This window comes from Barbus barbus (genome assembly GCF_936440315.1).
Source record: "Barbus barbus genome assembly, chromosome: 31".
Classification (NCBI taxonomy): Eukaryota; Metazoa; Chordata; class Actinopteri; order Cypriniformes; family Cyprinidae; genus Barbus; species Barbus barbus.
In genome coordinates this window covers 24126900-24147360 of record NC_136759.1, presented here as the reverse complement: position 1 = coordinate 24147360, position 20461 = coordinate 24126900, and the positions used below count along the sequence as shown (strand labels likewise).

The window sequence follows — 20461 nt, the reverse complement described above, 5'->3', positions numbered from 1 at the left end:
TTTTGAGCTCAAACTGAACTTTAATGTGACTGAAATTGATGCCTTGAACATTTCATACATCACAGGAGCGAAAGTGAATCCCACTGTTGGCGTCGTGAAGAAGTACAAGACCGATTCGTAATGAGGAGTGTCAATAACCTCACACGTGAACCTGCAGTGTGTGGAGGTGTTTGGAGCAGCTTTCAGAGATGCTCAGGCTTTTCTTCTTGTAGGAGGACATTTTGAAGACACCACATGTGAGTTCAGCTCTGACTTCTGTTTGCATCATTGCAAGTGAGTTACTTGTTCTTGAGACATGAGCCAAAATAGGCTTTAGAAGGGGGGGGGGGGTTACTGTATGTAGCCATAGCCTATCAAAGCATTATGATGTTCAGAGGTATTTACTGTAGGTTTTACATGCTTCTACAGAAATGTCAGAACTGTTAGAGGTATATATATATACATTAAACATGGAGTATAATAAGCTGAGAAGCCCATCTCTCTCAAACGGTTAGTTCCTATTCATGACAACTGAACTGACAGTTCAAGGTGATGACAAAATAATTATATTTTGCATATGACACTCAAAAGATAATCCAATACAGAAACCAGAGATGAACTAAAGCTAACAGATAAAGGCCTACCAGTGAGAGATAATACAAATCATGATGTGTTTCATGTTCATTTGATGTTTTGTCCCAGAAAATGTCAATTTACTGTATATCACAGAATTACATAATTGTGGCTATGTTGAACTTAGATTAATATGTATTTTAATTTACTTTAAGTATTAAGTTGTGTTGTAACGATGGGTAATTTTAGTACTTTGACATTAATGTAATAATTGTCCGAATTCTGAAAATCAAATTAGCATTTCTGATTTTTAACGTGGAGATGTTGCTATTTTAATACAAAACAGAAAGTAAAATTCTGAGACAAATTATTATAGAATCAGAGAACTTTTTTTATTCACTGGTACTATTTATGTATCATGAAATATTAGCTTGAGTTCATACTATATGCTACTTTAACCATTCATACATGATCCATCCACATAAATAGCAATAATGAGTAACAATGTGTGCTCAAATGTTCAACAAGTTGGAAAGGATTTTTTATTATTATTATTATTTATTTTTATTTGTTTTTGGTCACAGCATGCTGGCCATCTACTTTTAAAGCTGCTCATCACAAATGAAACTCCTCCCTCATATAAAAAAAAAAATCAGACTTTAGATTTCACCACTGATGAAACACTTTAGCTGTTAACAAAGAACTGTGACAAAGAAAAAGTGACCGTAAAATACAAATGAAAGGATGTGGGGTTGGAGAGAAACCATATTTCTTCATTTCCTTTTTTTCTCTATTTCTAAATTAATTATTCTTAATTCAACAGGGTTACAGCCACATAACTAAAATGGAGGAGCTTATAACAGAACAGATTTCCTGAACAGGCCCATCGCTATTCTGTTGGACCAATTATGATGAAAGAATCAAAAGATGAATTCACAACCAGTGAGAACAGGTGAGAGAGAACAAGGATACAATCTTCAGTAAATGTAATCATTTTATTCCATGTGCATTTTTAATATGATTTTCTTCAAAAACATGATTCAACTTTTTTATCAATAGAGAAAATGCTGCTAGCACCGTACCCAATGGGGTCTCCAAAGATGAGACAAAACTCCTGAGTCTGCTGGAAGGTTTACGGTTGTGTCAGGATGCGTGGGCTCCCAAAAGCCCCTGGGACAGTCATGGAGCTCACGCCGCTCTGTGGGGCAGACCTGCTGGGGTGGGTGCCTTTCTTTTTATCAGTGTTTACTAATTAAGTCATTCAACTGTTTCAGCAGTATTCCAGTAAACCCTGATGTTGTCAGTAATAAAAAATTAAGTAGTTTTAGTTAAATATGACTTGAAATATAACTCATAATTCAATAATTTAACTTTTTTGTTTTCAAATTCCATCAATCAACCCATACCTACAGTAGATACAAAATTAGGACCCTAAGAATTATTACATTTTAATTGATACTGATTTATAAAACTATATTGTGGGAACTATATTCTGTTCCCTTGGCGGTTCCCTGTTTAATATAAGCCATTTCTTTGTCTGTGTGCATAATGGAAGCATAGTTTTAGTGCACTACTAGGGAGAAGTTTATTCAGAGATTGATTTACGGTAGAGGTTGTCATAATTTCCTGTTTATACCTGTGCTGTAAAACAATTATCTTTTCATTTTAAAGCTAACTTATATATAAAGCTAACACTTTGATAAACCTGTAATAACGATATAGGCTATTTTAGAGCTGTTGGGGTGGACTTTGAGAGAAACTGGACACTTACAGTGCATTCAGAAAATATTCAGACCCCCCTTCACTTTTTTCAGTTTTGTTATGTTGCAGCCTGATACTACAATTGTTTAAATACTTTTTTCTCTCATTAATCTACGCTCCGTACCTCATAATGAAGAAATGAAAACAGAATTTTAGAAATGTTTGTAAATTTCTTAAAAAGAAAAAACTGAAATATCACATTTACATAAGTATTCAGACCCTTTGCAACAACACTTGAAATTTAGCTCAGGTGCCTCCCATTTCTCTTGATCATTGCTGAGATGTTTATACACCTTGACTGGGGTCCACCTGTGGTAAATTAAATTCACTGGACATGATTTGGAAAGGCACACACCTCTCTATAAAAGGCCTCACAGCTGACAATGCATATCAGCGTGAAAACCAACCCAAGCCTGCAGTGCTCAGAGACAGGATTCTATCGAGATACAGATCTGACTACAAAAAAATTTCTGCTGCACTGAATGTTCTCAAACGCACAGCGGCTTCCATAATTCTCAAATGGAAGAAGTTTGACGCTTCCAAGAGCTGGTCGCCCAGCCAAACTGAGCAATTGATGGAGAAGGGCCTTTTCTAGACTGGTGACCAACAACCTGATGGTCACTCTAGTTGAGCTCCATGATCATATATGCAGATGGGAGAAACCTACAGAAGGACAAATATCACTGCAACACTCCACCAATCTGGGCTTTATGGCGGTGTGGCCAAACTCAATCCGCTCCTCAGTGAAGACACATGAATACACATTTGGAATTTGCAAAACAGCACCTAAAGGACCCTCAGACTCTGAGAAACAAGATTATCTGGTCTGATGAACCTCAATTCTAAGCATCATGTTTGAAGGAAAACAGCTCTGCTCATCACCTGCAGAGTACCATCCCAAAAGTAAAGTGTGCTGGTAGCAGCCTCATGCTGTTGGGGTGTTTTTCAGTTGCAGGGACTGGGAGACTGGTCAGGGTTGAGGGAAAGCTGAATGGAGCAAAGTACAGAGATATCCTCAATGAAAACCTGTTCCACAGCACTCAGGACCCAGGTTCACCTTCCAACATGACAATGACCCTAAACACACAGCCAAGGCAACACAGGAGTGTCTTAGGGACAACTCTGTGAATGTTCTAGAGTGGCCCAGCCAGGGCGCTGACTTGAACCCTATCAAACATCTCTGGAGAGACCTGAAAATGGCTGTCCAACGACAGTCCCCATCCAACCTGACCAAGCTTGAGAGGATTTGCAAAGAAGAATGGCAGAAAATCCCCCAATCCAGGTGTGTAAAGCTTGTTGCATCATACTCAAAAAGATTAGAGACTGTAATTGCTGCCACAGGTGCTTCAGCCAAGTACTGAGTAAAGGGTCTGAATACTTATGTAAATTGATATCAGTTATATATATATATATATATATATATATATATATATATATATATATATAAATATATATATATATATATATAAATATATATAAATAAATTTACAGGCATTTCTAAAATTCTGTTTTCACTTTGTCATTATGAAACACGGAGTGCAGATTAATAAAAAAAAAGGAATTTAAACATTTGTAGTATCAGGCTGCAATAGGGTTGGGCCGATAGACGATGCCATCGTCCTTCGCCGATGGCTGGCAGACATCACGATATTGAGGCGGAATCGTGATTCGCCCACCCACCCCCGCTTCCGCAATCCGCCGCATCCCAATTCCATGTTCGGAAAGAAAATTAAGTATAAAATGGAACCCCTAAGGGGAATAAATTGCCTACAGATGGGAAGATTAACATTTTTTTAAATACTTTCTCTCACAATTATATCGTTGGGTAATTATAATTAAATTGTGGGCATCAAGGAACCGCTACTAATATGCAGGCAGGCCACTTAAACCGCTTTCGAATGCGCGCTCGTTTTTTTTTGGGTTTTTTTTACTTTCACTTTCACTTTCAGGTTCGCGATCACACGGAGCAGCAGTACCATACATTTTACAAGATTAGATGTTTGTCAGTGGTGCTCAGTATCTACAAATCATTCGCCATCGTCCTATAATTCATCTCTCCTTACTCTGTGTATGTGGTCAAGTCAAGTCACCTTTATTTATATAGCGCTTTTAACAATACAGATTGTGTCAAAGCACTTAACAGTATCAAATTGGAGGATAGAGTGTCAGTAATGTATAATAATAAGATTAAACACTCAATTTTCAGTTAAAGGCATTTCAATATTGAATTCAGAGATGTCATTGTCTAGCTCAGTTTAGTTTAAATAGTATCTGTGAAATCAAATTGACGATAATCGCTAATAAGCCAGAGGCGACAGTGGCAAGGAACCAAAACTCCCTCTGTGACAGAATGGAGAAAAAAACCTTGGGAGAAACCAGGCTCAGTCGGGGAGCCAGTTCTCCTCTGGCCAGGATATTATTGTTTATTTATTAATTCAATTAAAATTTTAAATGTATAAATGTATTATATTTCTTTTTTTATGTTGTTGCAATTTCTAACAATAATAGTATTATGTAGTTAGGTATTTTATTATATTTTTAGTTATTTTGTTTTATTTTTAGTGTTATTGTATTTAAGTCGAGGTCTTTACTGGGAATATGTCCCCGGGGCTAATTCAGGTGTCCGGCCTCCGTCGATGATCAGGGAGACATCATCTCCCAGCGCCAATCCACCATCTGATCCAGACACGGACTGAGAAACAGAATAAGAAAGAAACAGACAAATATTAGCGTAGATGCCATTCTTCTTATGATGTAGCGAGTACATCATGTGTTATGGGGAGTGTTCCTGGTTCCGGTTGATCTAATTAATGCAGCCTAACAATCCTTCAACGGATTTGAATGATAGAAGTGTATTAGTGTGTTATGTGTAAGCCAGGTTAAAGAGATGTGTCTTTAATCTAGATTTAAACTGACAGAGTGTGTCTGCCTCCCGAACAGTATTAGGTAGATTGTTCCAGAGTTTGGGTGCTAAATAGGAAAAGGATCTGCCGCCCGCAGTCGATTTTGATATTCTAGGTATTATCAAACGGCCAGAGTTTTGAGAACACAGCAGACGTGGAGGACTATAACGTGATAAGAGCTCGCTCAGGTACTGAGGAGCTAAGCCATTCAGGTCTTTATAAGTAATTAACAAGATTTTAAAATCTATACGATGTTTGATAGGGAGCAAGTGCAGTGTTGACAGAACCGGGCTAATATGATCATACTTCCTGGTTCTAGTAAGAACTCTAGCTGCTGCATTTTGGACCAACTGTAGTTTGTTGATCAAGCGTGCAGAATAACCACCCATAAAGCATTACAATAGTCTAACCTTGAGGTCATAAATGCATGAATTAGCATTTCTGCATTTGACAATGAGAGCATAGGTTGTAATTTAGATAGGTTTTTGAGATGGAAAAACGCTTCGGGCACACCCCTAGACATCGTCCGATGCCAATTTGGTATACATTGCCCAACCTTAGGCTGCAACATAACAAAACCGAAAAAAGTGAAGGGGGTCTGAATACTTTCTGAATGCACTGCATGTCATTACCGCTTGCATGTAGTTGCGTACACAGGAAATAACACTGTGGAGTGGTCTGACAGCTGAAAGTTTTTTACATGAACAAAAATGTGTCACTTACCTGCTCAAACGACATGTTTTTAGATATCCATTTTTTCCTTTCTTTTGTTATTTATGCCGTTTGTTCATCAATGTGCATTGTCCATTAACATATTAGAGCCATTTGTACCTTGTGGCTTCAGAGCCATCCGCTTCCAGTTCTTTTAGCCGCTTAGTTATTTTAAAATAAAAATCGTATGCTGCATAAAATATTACAAACTGGTATTTCTTATCATATTGTTTTAATTTATTATAGTTTTCATAAACCCAGTGGTCTGTAGCGCAAATAGTTTTACCATGTACTGCACTTTCTTCTAGTTAATTACCTTCTGCGGCTAATGAATCGGAAGTCTTGCACATTACATCACAGAAAATAGCTTACTTTGCATATAAGAGGTCCTATATTTGTACACGGGTGCCTCAAACCACATTCTTCCGTGCAGACGATGATTGCCAAGGCATGTTCTTTCGGCATACGCATGCGATTTTATTAGCATTTTATTTATTTTTTTATCACTCGAGGGACTGAAGTTACATGGTTTAGCTTTACGCCAATTCAGTCAATATGTTTTGGATGTTTAATATGTTATTGAAATTACTGAAGGAATTGTTCACCTGAAATAAAACATTTCTGAATATTTACTAACCCTCAGGCCATCCAAGATGTAGATAAAAACATATGTTAATGTTATACAGTCTATCACTTACCATGCTGTGAAGTAAAAAGCTGCACGTTAATAAGAAACCAATCGTACTTAAAGGCGTTTTAACGTTAAACTGTTGTTACTGACCCAAATATGACTTCTTACAGTCCATCCCCTGTTGTCTTCTCACATCAAAATCTGCTGTACCAACATATTAGTTTTTTTGTTGTAAATGGTGCTTGATCAGTGCATATTTCTCTCTTGATTCAGACGAGATAACTTTTTCACTGCAGAAAGCAATATTATGAATAGAGGACCGGACGCAATGGTCTGAATATAAAAAAATGTCTTGATGGATTTATTACAAATATGCAGCTTTTCATGTCACACAACGTGAGTTAATGGACTGGAGTCGTGTCAATTACTTGGATTATTGTGATATCAACTCTCATTCTGACAGCACTATTCACTGCAGAGGATCAGTTATTTCTCCAAATCTGTTCTGATAAAGAACTAAACTCCATCTTCGATGGCCTGAGTAAAATTTCCACAAATGTTTATTTTTGGTTGAACTTTTCCTTAATGGTTGGCAGTGTAGTGTAGTACAGGCTAACTAGCGCCATTAACTGAAGTTTAGTTTTTGTGTTTTCTACAGAGTAAAAACTACCGTTGTGTTGCAGATATTTGGAGAAGTAGAGTTAGATAAGATTGCATAAAGGATGACTGCAAGAGCACTTAAAGAGAGGCAAAGTGGTGGTGTAAGATAAGATAAAGACCCATTCCATCGTTTGTGGAAGTGATTATTTATGTTGGTGTTATCTAGCTGTATACAATTTTACTTTGGTGTGTGTTTTTGCTGGCATAACGCTCATTTGTGTCTTTAAAAATAATGATGAAAAATTAAAGATTACATAATATAAAAATAAATAAAGAAAATATGATATTTTAAAATCTTGGCTTTATTTTGAATAAAGTAAGGATATATTATTTAACTTTTTACAGAAGTGTTGACATATGTTGAAAGTCTATGTGTGTGTAACGTTTTTTCCCTGCACATTTCAAAACCATGAAATATGCTTTCATATTTACACTCTATAACTAGTGAGTGATGTCAATTATCAAAGGTCGCATTTCACATCCTTTGTGGTCATTGTAAAGGAGCAAAATCCTCAAAGAAAGCTCTTTAAATGTTATTTTTATGTTTTGAATTTGAATGAAAGTTAGCTTCTGTGTATATGTTAGAAGCTTATCCATGATAGGTTTTAATAAACTAAATAAATGCTAATAACTAAAGTAGTTTTCACTGTCATCTATATTTAGATTTTGTTTTTTGGCACCTAACTTTTGTGTGCACCGACTTCCTCTTGTAAGAGTGTTTACCCACAAAGTGAGCATTTCCTTGAATTCAGTGGTTGTTGTATCGCTTATTCAAATGAGTTAATCTAATTAGTTTATAAAAAATATGACAATGATACATTATTCTCCATGATATTTTGATCCTCAGTGCTCTTCGCATAACAGCGAAATGACTGTTAAATAACCGTTCCTTTACACAGAGTTTCCTGGTGGTCCAAGACTCTTTGTCTCAAGACCAGCTTCTGTGTGTGTCTGTGGGCGACAGAGGGGAACCGGTCAAAGAATTCGCTATCTTAACCACTGGAACAGGTAGCAAAAAGCCTTTTCATCCTTGACTGCTGTTCAGATATGCTATACCCAAGATTGCAATCACAAATCAGAATATAACATGACCTCAAGCATTTGTCATGATCAACATTGTTATCTCCTAAAAGATCAAATTATCTGAGCTATGCTGTCCACATTTTATAGCTGCAAACTATTACTGTCCAGTTGTTGTTTTTTTTGTCCTTTTTTAAGTTTATTTATATAGATTTTTATGTAAGTTTCCTGACATATGAAAGAGCAACCTCAGAGCATTTTTTTTTTTTTTGCAAGGAAATGAATGAGCATAGGTATAGTCAGTCATAATGCAATTCTAAAGCATGCAAGTTTTCTATATTTCTTGTTACAAACTGACATGGGAAGTACAGTATGGGAATAGTCCGTGCAATGTAGGCTACACGAGACGCTTGTGCAAAGTTCAGTAAACTCTTCTGCACAAGTGTAGTTTGTTCTCTATTTGTGCTGCATGCTGATAAAATTCACATCCTGAACCCTACAGTCTTCCTATTTCCTCATTACATTTGTGTACTTTTGAAATGCATGACTAGTCTGTTCAGTTTCTCTCTATTACTCATAGTGCTATAGTCTGACTTAGTGAGTTCTCTTGTCTTTATGTTTTCCTTTCATAGCTCTTCGCTTGACGGCATCACACCTGGCTTTCCCTGATCTCTTTCAACTGCTGCACTTCTACACAGTGAGCAGGTGGGGATGAGTTATTTTTATCTAGTAGCTATTGGTAAGGAAGCACGTCTGTTTAGCTTGGTAACAGGATGTTATCACAGGAAACTCTGTGCACCCCTGTGTTAGATAGTAAATTATATTAAATCTTCTATGCACTGAAGAAGAAAAAAATGTGTTGCAATGATTCCATCCATAAAAATGTATTTTGTTGGTATAAATTCATGTATATAGGTTGGCTCAGTCACGTTAAATAATATTTTTGACTTGAATTTAACCAGTAATTTTAGCTTTTGTGTTGCCATGTCAGACAAACAATCTCAGATAATTAATAATCTGTTTGTTTCCATTGCACTAAGCTTGATTAAACTTTCAAGGGGCAGCCTGTAATTGTTACATTAAAGAAATATCTGAACTTTATTAAACCTGACTGAAAGTTTGTTTGTTGGTATAAAGGTTGGATCAGTGGTGTTAAATAATATTTATGTTTTTGCTTTATTAAAAATAGTTACTTTTGAAGTTACTTTGAACTTACGATATAAATAATGCATAATCATTTAAATAATGTGTTTTTTTATTATCTGATATTTGCTACACTTAATTTTCTCTCAGGGATGTTTTGCCTGTCTGTTTATTGGTTCCCTCATGGGTTTACACCCTTAAAAGTCTACCAGATCATCTTGTTCCTCTGCTTGGTCCAAGTTAGTACTAGCCCTGTCATTCACTATTCTCTATACTACACTATAATTCTGCTCTTATGCAAATCGAACTCTGAATTCCAGTTATTTGTGTGTTTGACCTTTAGAGACCTGGCTGTGCCCCTCTTCAGATCCGCTGATTAGCAGTATGACTCCAGAAACACAAGACACAGCAGAAACACCAGAAACAGTCATGTGCACTATACAGGTGATACAAACCCTCCGAGTCAGTGGTCTCTGCTATACTTCTCTGATGTTTTCAATTTTATAATATTTGTTCAGTACTAAATAAATGTATATATGTAACAGCATCATTCAGAACTGAAATGGAGAAAATGTGTATAGATATGACACTGTTATTTATTGTGCGTAAATGATTATTCTTATTATTCAGTATTTTCGTTGTATGCTATTGATATGGAGTTGCAATTTGACGATTTCATGTTAAATTAGTAAATAAAAGATTGCTCTGATCTGTCATAAAGGCTATTAGGGCTTAAACGGATCGCAGTTGATCCATGATATACGGACCAGCGCTCACAAGAATAGAGACATGTTTCAGGCAGCGTGGCATACCAATTTGTTTCCTCTTTCATATATCCTTGCGTTTAAGATACATATGCATGGGGGTTTGCGGTTACGTCGCAATACTGAAAATATTTCTGTTTTAAGCCATGAAGGCGAGCCGATGGATATCACACAAGCAACGTGCAAACTTTGTGCAATAGTTATGCCGGTGAACGTCTTAACTTCTGTCATACAGAAAGTGAAAGTAAAAAAAACGCTGCATTAACAGCACATATTCTCTCAGAGACGACAAGAGACGAATCTACTTCAACATGTGCTGATAACAGTGAATAGACCTGTTTTAAAGACCCCATTCACAACACACCCATTCAACACGTAGAGAGAAAAGAGTTAAATGACTGTGTAACACTAAAATGAGAAGAACTGACTAGATCTGAAACCAACAAAGACTGATGAATATTTTCTGTTTTTGCACTAAAGAAAGTCAGGAAGGCATTGCTTAGTTCAACTGAGAACAAATGTGATGGCAGAGAATCTGGAGGCTTTAAAATATCATTCATCACAGAAAAAAAGAGTTCTAGCATTACCTTCACTAGACGTGATCAAATTTGAGTAATAATCAGAATTAGCTGAAGAGATTGCTGCTCTGTAAATTTTCATATGTTCAGCCTACATCTGTTTGTGAACAACTAGTCTAGTGTTAATGTACAAGTGCTCCAAACGGCGACCTTGAGCTTTTAGCTTACTGTACGTAAATCAGGAGTGGACCAAGGAGCAGAATTACCAAAAGAAACAGTCCTGGATTTCAGTGGTGCATAAATGTCAAGAAGCGACTGAAGCACATCATTATAGTGAAGTACCAGTTCATCTGTAGTTGTAGAATGGTCTTTACTGGAGAGGGTGACAAGTCCTTCCATAAATGCCATTCTGTCATGACAACTCTCGGAGGGATTGGCATGGTAATGTACATGACAATGTTAATGTATTTTGGTCTTGGCAGAACAGATCTGCTACATTGCAGCTGCGGCAGTGCAAGTCCCGAGACTTGTGATCCGCATGTATTATCTATGTGTGCCTGGGCTACCACGCCGACAGTCTTAACACTAGTGGCCTATGGCTATGTAAGCCTAGGCTACCATGCCGACAGGCTTAACACTAGTGGCCTATGACTATGTAAGCCTAGGCTACCACGCCGACAGTCTTAACACTAGTGGCCTATGGCTATGTAAGCCTAGGCTACCACGCCGACAGGCTTAACACTAGTGGCCTATGACTATGTGAGCCTTGGCTCCCACGCCAACAGGCTTAACACTAGTGGCCTATGACTATGTGAGCCTTGGCTCCCACGCCGACCAGCTTAACACTAGTGGCCTATGACTATGTGAGCCTTGGCTACCACGCCGACCGGCTTAACACTAGTGACCTATGGCTATGTGAGCCTTGGCTCCCACGCCGACAGTCTTAACACTAGTGGCCTATGGCTATGTAAGCCTTGGCTACCACGCCGACAGGCTTAACACTAGTGGCCTATGACTATGTGAGCCTTGGCTCCCACGCCGACCAGATTAACGATAGTGGCCTACAACTATGTGTGCCTGGGCTGCCATGCCGACCGGCTTAACACTAGTGACCTATGGCTATGTAAGCCTTGGCTACCACGCCGAAAGGCTTAACACTAGTGGTCTATGGCTATGTAAGCCTAGGCTACCATTCCAACAGGCTTAACACTAGTGGCCTATGACTATGTGAGCCTTGGCTCCCACGCCGCCCGGTTTAACACTAGTGGCCTATGACTATGTGAGCCTTGGCTACCACGCCGACAGGCTTAACACTAGTGGCCTATGGCTATGTAAGACTAGGCTACCACGCCGACAGGCTTAACACTAGTGGCTTATGGCTGTGTAAGCCTAGGCTACCACGCCGACAGGCTTAACACTAGTGGCCTATGACTATGTGAGCCTTGGCTACCACGCCGACCAGATTAACGATAGTGGCCTACAACTATGTGTGCCTGGGCTGCCATGCCGACCAGCTTAACACTAGTGACCTATGGCTATGTAAGCCTAGGCTACCACACCAAAAGGCTTAACACTAGTGGCATATGGCTATGTAAGCCTAGGCTACCATGCCGACAGGCTTAACACTAGTGGCCTATGACTATGTGAGCCTTGGCTTTAGATGCACACTATGTGTAATGTTAATTAGCAAAATGGGTATACGTTGTAATCTGATAGACAAGACCCCAGCATCCACCTGAATAAATATCATAATTTAGTCATTTGATATCTGCTGTTACTTTCTATACTTCATCAGTCCCAGCGTCAGCATAACAGCTCGTTAATTCATGTTTGTGCAATGATGAGACGGACAAAGTTAGCCGATGCATGCCATTTACTTTCTGGTGTAGATCAAATTTATCAGGTCAAGTCAAGTCAAGTCATTTGCCTTTATTTATATAATGCCTTTATTTATATAATGCTTTTAACAATACAGATTGTGTCAAAGCACGTAACAGTATCAAACTGGAGGATAGAGTGTCAGTAATGTATAATAATAAGATTAAACACTCAATTTTCAGTTAAAGGCATTTCATTATTGAATTCAGTGATATCATTGTCTAGCTCAGTTTAGTTTAAATAGTATCTGTGAAATCAAATTGACTATAATCGCTAGAAATCAAGTGTCCCCAACTGAGCAAGCCAGAGGCGACAGCGGCAAGCAACCAAAACTCCCTCTGTGACAGAATGGAGAAAAAAACCTTGGGAGAAACCAGACTCAGTCGGGGAGCAAGTTCTCCTCTGGCCAGGATATTATTCTTTATTTATTATTTAATTATTATTGATTTAATCAAAATTTTAAATGTATAAATGTATTATATTTCTATTTTTATATTGTTGCAATTTCTAACAATAATTGTATTATGTAGTTAGGTATTTTATTATATTTTTAGTTATTTTGTTTTATTTTTATTTTTATTGTATTTTTAGTCGAGGGTTTCAGTGCACAAAACTCCTGGTGGACTGACTTGAATGAACTGAAATAAAAGCAGAATATAAACGTTCTTTCTCCTTTTTTCTGAACTACACAGCACAGCTAGCGCACACGTCACACGAGCACATTTCTCCAAACTACACTACCATAATGCATTTCATTCAGGACTACATCAACCATAGATGTAAGCGATAACTCTTAATTCCCTTCATCTGCAACACTGTCATTGATATGACTGCAATAAGCGCATGCTTCTGACGCTGTGTGCAGCTGAAATCAACCACACACTTGTCACAATGAAAATCACGATGAAACACAATGATAAGCGCGTGCTTCTGACGCTGCGTGCAGCTGAAATCAACCACACACTTATCTCAATGAAACATTGACCTTAGAAATAACGAACGTGAACATTGAGATTACACCGATGTTTATGGCGAACCCCAGTTAAAATGCATACACAAGAATGCTTATTTTGTTTAACCTGTTTTCATGTCTGTTACTAGGCATGTAAGACCTCCGCCGTGACCTGATGCGTGGGGCTTACAGATGTAAACATATCCTCCGGGATAGACTGATTAAGCAGTGCAAAGTTATCTTTAAGCTGCCAAGTCTCAGTTAAACAAAAAAAGCGAATAAATGTGAAAATTTGCAATAAAGCACCATTTTCATCCAGTGAGTTGAAGAGAACAAAATCTTCACTTCCTGATTAACTTGTGCTAAATATCACAAAGAAAATGTAATTTGCTGGAGTAGGAGAAGGCACTGTATATAATAATTCTAGTATACAATAAATTACGAGCTTTAGAGCATGCAGATGAAACACAGTCATGTTATCTTATTTTCAGAGCCTGCTGTTTGCGAAAGCAGTTTTGGGAGTTAATTATAACGAAGCACTTTGGCGAGACTTTGCTCAAGCATTTTAGAATGGCAAAACTAGCATTTCAGATGCTATGCAATGATATCGGTCCATTAGTTGGACATATCACAAAGTCATATGTCTTTTTTGATGCACATTAAGGAAGTTTATGTGCATGTTTTCTTACCGGATAAGCAATTTATTCTACTTAGTTGAGGGCAGAAGTTTTTATGCACATTTTTTAGAATTTACGCCCATCTTGCCGTTTCCATCCAGCGTTTTTTTTTACACGATATCGCAAAACGCACATAAAAATAGGTGGATGGAAGCTACTGACAATAAATCATGAAAAGGATTGTAATCCGCCCAATCAGTTGCTAGGCAAAAAACTTTGTTTGGATGTGGTCTACAATGAACTTATTGGACTTTTGAGTGCAATGTCCAAACATTAATTTATGGTGCTTTAATGTAAGAAAATCCCAAAACATGTGTGGCAGTGAACAAGGACATTGAAATGTACCACCATAACTAATGTATCCATTAGGTATCTATTATTTTTAATCCTTGCGACTATATTATGTGTGGGAGGCAAGACCTTGAAATGTTTTCTGCTTGTTGGTAGGTTACAGCTGCCAGTGGTGCCATGTGCTTCATCAATCCCTTGTACCTTCAAGAGCATGGTGATGATTGGCTTACTCATTCTTCAGCCAGCACAGTCAGTCTTCCAATGAACTTGAGGCGAGAGAAGCGGTCAAGTACCACGAGAGCATGGTCAGGGAGAGGACTCAAACAGAGGTCATCTACACTATCTGACGACAACTCTAGCAGCTTTGACCATGACAGAGGTAGTGGCTGTCTTTTATTTCTGTCAGCTATCTTTTACTTCTTTCAGTTTTATTTTCAGTTTTTCTAATCTTCTCATGTACCTTTGTCGTTTTTGGTCTTATTTTTTAGAATAAGTATTTCTGGTAACACTTTATTTTAAGGTGTCCATAATACAGAGTAATTACCTAGTTAAGTACTTAGTAGTAGCCGTTGAACTTACATGAAACAAAATGTACTTACCATGTAACTAAGTTATGAAACAGCCTGTAATTACAGTTTGTAATTATGTAGATGTAATCGGCAGCTACTGTTACACAGCTAATTATGTATCCAAAAGATTGTTACATGTGTTGCAGACATTATACGTCATTATAAATGTAAGTACACATTCATAAGCTACTTAAAATAAAGTGTATCAAGATTGTACTTAAGTGTACTTCATGTGTATCTATACTGTACACCTTATCCAGCTGCACCTTAGTTTGATTTAACCCACCAGTACACAGCTAAAATACATCTGATACATTTCTAATTACATTACAATTACATAATATTACACCGGAATAAGCTACTTAAAATAAAGTGTATCAAGATTGTACTTAAGTGTACAAGTAGCTGTGTAACAGACTTTTTGAAATTTAATGTGAGACACTGCAGACAACAACACTGTTTTTGAAAAATCTCAAGCATCTGTCATTGTAGAAATGAATGGCTTTTTATCTTTTCATGAAGTGTTTTTCAGACTAGTGGAACTAAAATATCAGTATTTTCTGATTTATGGAGTGAAAAAAGAAATACAAAATCCCCCATTTTTAGAAACCTTTAACTCTAATATGCCTGGTTAAAAAAGTAAACTTCCATAATATACTTAAATATACTCTATTTTCACGCACTAATTTTGTACTTAATATACTAAAAATGATTCTTTAGTACTTGTTAAGATGATCAACTAAGTGTACCCAACTGTGCTATTTTGGTACACCATGAATATGAACTAAAATGCGCTTTTAACATACTATCTGTTTAAAAAAAAAAATATTTAGTTAGCACTTGTAGTCATGGGGTCCCAAAATAGCACAGTTGGTAGTTGATCATCTTAAGAAGTACTAAAGAATATTTTTTAGTATATTAAGTACATAATTAGTGCATGAAAATTAAGCACTTTAAGTACATTATGGAAGTGTAAGTTTTTTTTAACCTGGGATGTCAACAAAATAAAACAAGAATTTTGAACCTGGCTTCATCGAATGTTCAGATTTTTTTGCAATGTAATGCATATTTAATTATATATGTATATATATGTTCTTAATGTAATCAATCAACTGGAGATGTCTGGTAATATTTTTTCTTTTTTTACGCCATTCACCTGCGGTGTCTTGCCTTAAGTTTTTCATTAAATATTTATATTTTAAATCATTTTAGTTAAGAATAACATGTAATGTTTATGTACTGCATCAGGATCTGTTGATAAAAAGGCAGATATCTTGTTAGATAGTGTTATAGGTTAATGTCTTTGTTTCTTCTCAAAGGATCATTTGAGAAGAATCCAGATTCTCCAGCTACCCCAGGTGGAGTTGTGCTTCGAAGGGCGAGTGGCGCCAGCAAGGAAGACTCCATAAAAAGAGCAAGTGTTGACTCCATTCAAAGCCCTCTCCCTCAGTCACCACACCGTGTGTCGTGGATAGAAGACAAGATATGGCTGAACTCGTCATTTCCTTCCTCTCTGCTTCAACCGCCCGGCTTAGAGCTGGACTCGCTGTCAGTCAGCAGTATAGAGGAGGAGTCTGAACCAGCTTTAAGCCCCTCCCCATCCCTGCCTTCACCCCGCTTCCATCTGGCAGATAAGATGAAGAACCGCCTCTCTGCCGTGGGTCAGGCTCTAGGTGGACTTGTGTCGCCACAGCGAAGACTGAGTAAACGTGTTCAGGAGATGGCGGAACGGAGGGGTGGGGCTTTTGCAGAGGCTGTCAGGGGATTTGTTGAGCAAACTCTTGCAAGCAGGGTCAGTCCTGGAGGGACCTGCACTGAGATGCTGCAGGAAGTGCGTTCTGCTCTCACTGCTCTGAAGGAAACCCTATTTGATTGTCCAGAGATCCAAAGCATCACAGACAGCGCCGGAGACACTCCGAATTTTGAGCTGGGTATGACCTGGAGATGTGTTGGGGATAACATTATAGGCGCGTTATAAAAATAACAGCTTATCAGTTTATCTGTATTATTTTATCAACAAATACAATTAAATTACAACTGAATCTTAGATCTGCATAGGTAGGCCTACACAGTGAACTTTCTCTGGTCACACTTAGTAAGAGTGGTAATACTTTAGTATAGAGACCAATTTTCACTGTTAACTAGTTGTATATTAGCATGCGTATTTATAGCATATTGGCTGTTTATTAGTACATATAAAGCACATATTCTGCATGACCATATTCTACATCCCTAATCCTACCCAATAGCTTAACAACTGCCTAATTAACTATTAATAAGCAGCAAATTAAAAGTTTATTGAGGCAAAAGTCATAGTTAATGGTTTGTTCATGGTGAGAATTGGACCTTTAAATAAAGTATGAGTATTGCTAGTATATTAGTTATTTTGAAGGAGAGTACAGGGAAATTTAATGGAAAATACTAGAGCATACAGTTTAATTAAGTTAGTGAACACACTGAATTCAGCTATTCAAGTTTAATGTTGCTGAGTTACAAAATGTTCTGCATCAGAACACAATTCATAATGCATTACACATTTCACAGCTGCATCTGTTTATTTATATTTGCATATGTCTGGAATTAGAAAAAAAAAAGCTGCAAACTGAACCATTTGTGAGAAGAAAGTGTGTCCTTAAAGAACAAACTAAAGCTGATGCTATGTGGTTAACAATAGAACACATGTTTGATCATGATGATACAGTTTGATCATGAAGATACAAAACTTTTCACAAAACAACAATTATTTTTTTTTGCCTCTACTAAAACCAAAGTTATTCACAAATCTGTTTTTCTCTCTGCCCTTAGATGCTATGCTGGAGCTTGCCTTGCATAAAGTAGCTCTGAAGCCAGTTTACTCTCACCTTTATGTATGTCTAAAGACAGCGCGCAGGGATGATGGCACTCTGCAGCTTTTAGAGGCCAACAAGAGCACCCTGGAGAACCGCAACCTGGAGGAGCTGGAGGGCGCAGCAGGGGCCGGGGTACCTGATTCCAGCATGATGGAAAAGATCCAGCAACGCTGGACCACAATGCATGAGTCCTATTCACCCAGTAAAAAAGTGGACACCCTGCTCAAAGTCTGCAAGAATATCTACCATAGTATGAATGCTGATGCCAAGCCTGGTGAGTGAAGTAGTACCGTAGAGACATAATGCTCATGGTTGACACTTACGCATAGTTTTTCAGGGAGCTTTGCAGGGAGGTTTCTTGAATCATCTTGAGACGTTGCCACGGTTCTTCTGGATTGAGTCTGTCTCAGTTTGTTCTGTTTCTTCATGTCATTCCAGACAGACTGGATGATGATCAGATCAGATCAGATCTCTGGCTGTTTTCTACTGACACACTACAGCAAAAGATAGAAATAACTGACTTAAAACCATTTCTTAGCTGGTGTATATACAGAGATTTGTCCTGAACAGAATAACCAGCAATTCCGAACATATACCCATAGAGCCATTTTTAAGCACTTAAAACATCTAAAAACCTCTGTTGTTAAAGTGTAGATTTATGTTTCATGTTAGGTACAGTCTTTGGGGCAGATGACTTCCTGCCATGCTTGACATGGGTGTTGCTGCGTAGTGATGTAGCTACACTTCAGGTTGACACTGACTACATGATGGAGCTGCTAGACCCCATGCAACTACAAGGAGAGGGTAGGGGGTACACACACATTCAAACCCATAAACATGAAGTATTTGCTGTACTAGTTTATATGCAGTGACATTCGTAAGTAATGCATTGGTAAGGCAAACACTGTGATGCTTTCAGAGCAATACTCAATCCAATATGTCAGCTTCTGGCTCAATGACTGTTTGTCTGGAACAAGCCCAAGATACATGTACATGTAGAGATCGATCCAATGCCTTCCCATTCATCTCAATGGCAGGACCCCTTCTATGTGCATAGTCTCAAGCCCTCTATTTGGAACTACCATAAAGTACCATAAAGTAAAAATTTTATTTTTTACATTTAAGAATTTTCAAAACATTTACAAACATTATTTTTTTTTATATCTATTTGTTGCTTGAAGAAATTAATTAGTTGTGTCAATGGAATTTTCCACCAGAAGGGTGTAGTTTAATATTTATTTATTATTTTTTTAAATATTGTATGTGTAATGTGCATACTGTCTTTCGGTCTTTCTCTCAGGTGGGTACTACCTTACGTCTCTCTACGCAGCCCTTTTTTACATTAGCAGCTTCCGGCCTCGTCTAGCAAAGCGGCAACTTAGCGCAGAAGCACACAGATCTCTCAGCCAATGGCACCGCAGACGCACACTGCACTGTAACCAATCACGCCGCAGCAGAAATCGAAGGACCATCCGGAGACACGGGCCGGCAGATGGAAGCCGTAGACCATCAGACGAACAGAACTCTTTGAATGCGAACGCAGAGTCCAGCAGTCTGGCTGACGTCATGCCAGCCTCCTCTAACGTGCAAGAAACACTCCAGGGTTTGGATGAAGAGTTAGAGGCGGTAAAGGAAGAAGAGGAGAGACAAAAAATACAGTCACCAGAGACATTGCACCTCACCAGTTCTAAAACAGAAGATAAAGTGGGAGGTGATGGAGTCAGCTGGGCAGAAGATAACTAAAATGAGGAATGAGGAAATGGTTAACTGAACTTAATAGAGATGCTTGTGAAGCCTGTTACACAAATTTCACCTCAAATCATGCAACTTAATAAGAATTCATGCTGTTATTACTCTAAACAATCAGATTTCTGATTATGACTTGTTAGATGATAAAATGAGTGGGGGGGGGAAACACCCGGGCAAACATCCATAAAACCCTAACATCATGGTTGTGGCTGTTGCATTGGCAGGCGCACTCACATTTTCTTCAGAAGCATCTAACTTTAAAATATAGATTTTTTTATCATATAATTTTCAAAAACATGCTGTACTTTGCTTGACATGGGCCAGAATGCAGCCACTCTATCAACCACTGTAGCAGGGTTATACAAAATTAATTTGAGAATGCCTTTTGAGTGAATATGAATTTAAACTGCTGTAAGTAGTTTCTAATAATACGTTTTATTTTTCACCATGAATTACTCTTGTACACTTATCACACAACACATTTTCTATATACAGTATATTGCTTTATATTTAATAAATTAACTTTCTATTGAATTACCATGTTGGAAGATGAATTTAGTTTTATTTTGTCCATGACTAATGACATTTCTCTGTTGTGTGACTGTCTTGAATCGGTTTGAATGCAGTCATTTCCTCTTCTTATGTAGGCCTCCTATGAATTCGCTGCCGTTTATCGTGACCACTAGGGGGAAGTATTGTACATGTTTTTCTATTCTTTCTTTTTTTCTTTTTTTTTACCAAGAAATATTTTGAGTTATCATTGTGCTCTAATATTGCTTTGCAAACGGTATGTATTTATTATTTATGTCATTTAAATTCCGTTTTTTTCTGAT

General features: G+C 37.7%; 1 protein-coding gene across 1 annotated transcript; it reads left to right on the top strand.

Moving 5' to 3' along the window:
• LOC306851493 (ras and Rab interactor 2-like) lies at nucleotides 1-20180 on the top strand. Its single transcript, XM_079387772.1, has 12 exons — nucleotides 1-236; nucleotides 1376-1504; nucleotides 1612-1771; nucleotides 8118-8226; nucleotides 8871-8943; nucleotides 9532-9620; nucleotides 9725-9825; nucleotides 14618-14840; nucleotides 16350-16961; nucleotides 17836-18153; nucleotides 18552-18683; nucleotides 19180-20180. The coding sequence occupies exons 2-12, from the start codon at nucleotides 1461-1463 to the stop codon at nucleotides 19620-19622; spliced, it is 2304 nt and encodes a 767-aa protein (XP_079243898.1). The 5' UTR covers nucleotides 1-236; nucleotides 1376-1460; the 3' UTR covers nucleotides 19623-20180.
• The last annotated feature ends 281 nt before the right edge of the window (nucleotides 20181-20461 follow it).

What these genes read in the sequence shown, in the direction of transcription:
- LOC306851493 (XM_079387772.1), top strand. Translation starts at nt 1,461, where the DNA reads ATGATGAAAGAATCAAAAGATGAATTCACAACCAGTGAGAACAG. An exon ending in TTCACAACCAGTGAGAACAG is followed by an intron (nt 1,505 to 1,611) that starts GTGAGAGAGAAC and finishes TTTTATCAATAG; the next exon opens with AGAAAATGCTGCTAGCACCG. An exon ending in GAATGCTGATGCCAAGCCTG is followed by an intron (nt 18,154 to 18,551) that starts GTGAGTGAAGTA and finishes GTTTCATGTTAG; the next exon opens with GTACAGTCTTTGGGGCAGAT.